The sequence below is a fragment of the Salvelinus sp. IW2-2015 genome, unplaced genomic scaffold (assembly GCF_002910315.2).
Source record: "Salvelinus sp. IW2-2015 unplaced genomic scaffold, ASM291031v2 Un_scaffold2678, whole genome shotgun sequence".
NCBI classification, from domain to species: Eukaryota; Metazoa; Chordata; class Actinopteri; order Salmoniformes; family Salmonidae; genus Salvelinus; species Salvelinus sp. IW2-2015.
In genome coordinates this window covers 111,307-113,820 of record NW_019943984.1, presented here as the reverse complement: position 1 = coordinate 113,820, position 2,514 = coordinate 111,307, and the positions used below count along the sequence as shown (strand labels likewise).

Below are 2,514 nucleotides of genomic sequence, written 5' to 3'. Positions count from 1 at the left end.
GGTCACATACGTACACGTGGCCCAGTATCCATCTACAGGAGGAAGAGAAGGCTGTGAGGAGAAAGTGAACAAGTACAGACTTACAGCACAGCAGCTTCTGGGTTGAGTGGTTCCATAGTGTTGATCTTGTAGAACACCGTGCGTGCATACATCAGGACTTGCCAGATGTGGTTGTGATTACGCCTTCAAGTCCACAGGGAGACGGGGGACATTTATGATTATCTCAACATAATGGCAAACCAAATACAACTCCAGTCACAGTAAATACACAAGTATCATAAAGGCAATCCATGGTGCATAGGTTCATCTCAGACTAGTGAAATACCCAACAGTAGCACTGCTCAAACACCAGTAGTGCACAGCCAAAGTGTGACAAATAGACCATAATGACAGACAGGTATCCATTGAGAATGTCATGGACAACTTTCCCCACTCATTAAAAGGTATCCACCTCCAGCTGATAGAGACTGAGGTTTAAGAGAAGACCTTACAAGGCTGTGTCACTGTCCAGCTGAAGAAACAGGCCATGAGGAACAGAAGTCAGAGTAAAGAATGGGCCTTGATGTAACGCATGCCAGTTCTAACCAAGGCACACTACAGACACCCCCACACAGTTCAACTCTGTGACAGCACTGTATCACTATTTACCACCAGAACTACAACATCCTGAGAGAACACACATATCAAACACAACATCATAGCTCAAAAAGTAGTAACTGCATTTAGCCTATCATGGGATGTGTAAGGCTGTGTAGTAGTGACTAGTACATGGTGGAGCAGACATTACACTAAACGGGAAAAATATCAAGCCACATGTACCTGACAAACACCCATTTCTAAATCGTCCTCATTCATTTGGATGTAATGATCTGGGCATAGAAGCCATGTACTGACCTCCACTTGGTGAAGGCTCTCCTGACATCAAGCTCTCCTGAAACAGGGTCCACTAGTGGGTGGAAGACTGGGATATCAAACACCACTCTCTAAATGGTGGTACAGGAGAGAACATGGTATTTATGCAATATTCTAACAGTACTAAAACACCACATTTCAATGTACCACCATACAGTGCATTCAGAAAGAATTCAAATCCCTTAACCTTCACATTTTGTTTCTGTTACAGCCTTAATCTAAACTTGATTAAATAACTACACACAATACCTCAATGAAAAAGTGAAAAGAAGTCGAAGGAATTGTCCGTAGAGCTCAAAGAAAGGATTGTTTCGACGCATAGATCTGGGGAAGGGTACCAAGAAAATGTCTGCAGCATTTTTTTTATTTTTAATTTTTTTTTTTCACCTTTATTTAACCAGGTAGGCTAGTTGAGAACAAGTTCTCATTTGCAACTGCGACCTGGCCAAGATAAAGCATAGCAGTGTGAACAGACAACACAGAGTTACACATGGAGTAAACAATAAACAAGTCAATAACATGGTAGAAAAAAAGAGAATCTATATACAATGTGTGCAAAAGGCATGAGGTAGGCAATAAATCGAATAATTACAATTTAGCAGATTAACACTGGAGTGATAAATCATCAAGGTTATGAGTTTAGACTTCCCTGAACAGTGCAGTATCCGCGGGGCTACTTCGATCTATTGCAGTATCGAGGATTTTTTGTGCTGGTCGAGGCTCAGGCTTGGAGTGGGACTATATCTGTTTGTCTGCATTTTTGAGGAGCATGCTATGTCTAATAATGTGGAGGAGTAACATTTAAAGAATGACCAGGCATCTCAAACTGACGGGATGAGTAAATATCCTTCCAGGGTACCCGGTCAGGTCGATTAGAAAGGCCTGCTCGCAGAAAAGTGTTTGAGGAGCGTTGACAGTTGATGAGGGGTGGTCGTTTTGACCGCAGACCCGTGCGGGATACAGGCAATGAGGCAGTGATCGCTGAGATCTTGATTGAAGACAGCAGAGGTGTATTTGAGGGCAGCGTTGGTCAGGATAATGTCTTATTAGGGTGCCCATGTTTTAACGGATTTAGGGTTGTACCTGGTGGGTTTCCTTGATGATTTGATGTGAGATTGAGGCATCAATGTGGGATTGTAGGACTGCCGGGGTGTAAGCATATCCCAGTTTAGGTCACCTAACAGAACAAACTCTGCAAGCTAGATGGGGAGCGATCATTCACAGAGATGTGTCCAGGCAACAGCTGGGAGCTGAAGGGGGGTCGGTAGCAGGCGACACAAGTGATAAGACTTATTTCTGGAGAGATTAAATTTTAAATTGAAGTTCGACTGTTTGGGCATAGACCTGAAAGTATAGACAGAACTTTGCAGGCTATCTCTGCAGTAGATTGCAACTCCTCCCTTGGCATTCTATCTTGACGGAAAGTGTTATAGGTTGGGGTATGGAAATCTCAGAATTTTTGGTGGGCCTTCCTAAGCCAGGATTCGGACACGGCAAGGACATCAGGATTGGCAGGTGTGCTAAAGCGGTGAGTAAGGCAAACTTAGGAGGAGGCTTCTGATGTTGACATGCATGAAGGCCAAGGCTTTTTCGATCGCAGAA

General features: G+C 43.5%; 1 protein-coding gene across 3 annotated transcripts in view; it reads right to left on the bottom strand.

The window, feature by feature from the left end:
• Nucleotides 1-33: 33 nt before the first annotated feature.
• Nucleotides 34-2,514, bottom strand: part of LOC112074545 (AKT-interacting protein) — a 9,883-nt gene continuing 7,402 nt past the window's right edge. For 2 of the 3 annotated variants that reach the window (XM_024141700.2, XM_070440580.1), the window contains exons 6-7: nt 895-983; nt 45-183 (exon numbers count right to left, since the gene is read on the bottom strand). In XM_024141700.2, the coding sequence (XP_023997468.2) occupies nt 81-183; nt 895-983 (192 nt within the window). In that variant the 3' untranslated portion in view covers nt 45-80. Of the gene's footprint in view, nt 184-894; nt 984-2,514 lie in introns of all 3 variants that reach the window. The other variant, XM_070440579.1, reaches the window with a different exon arrangement.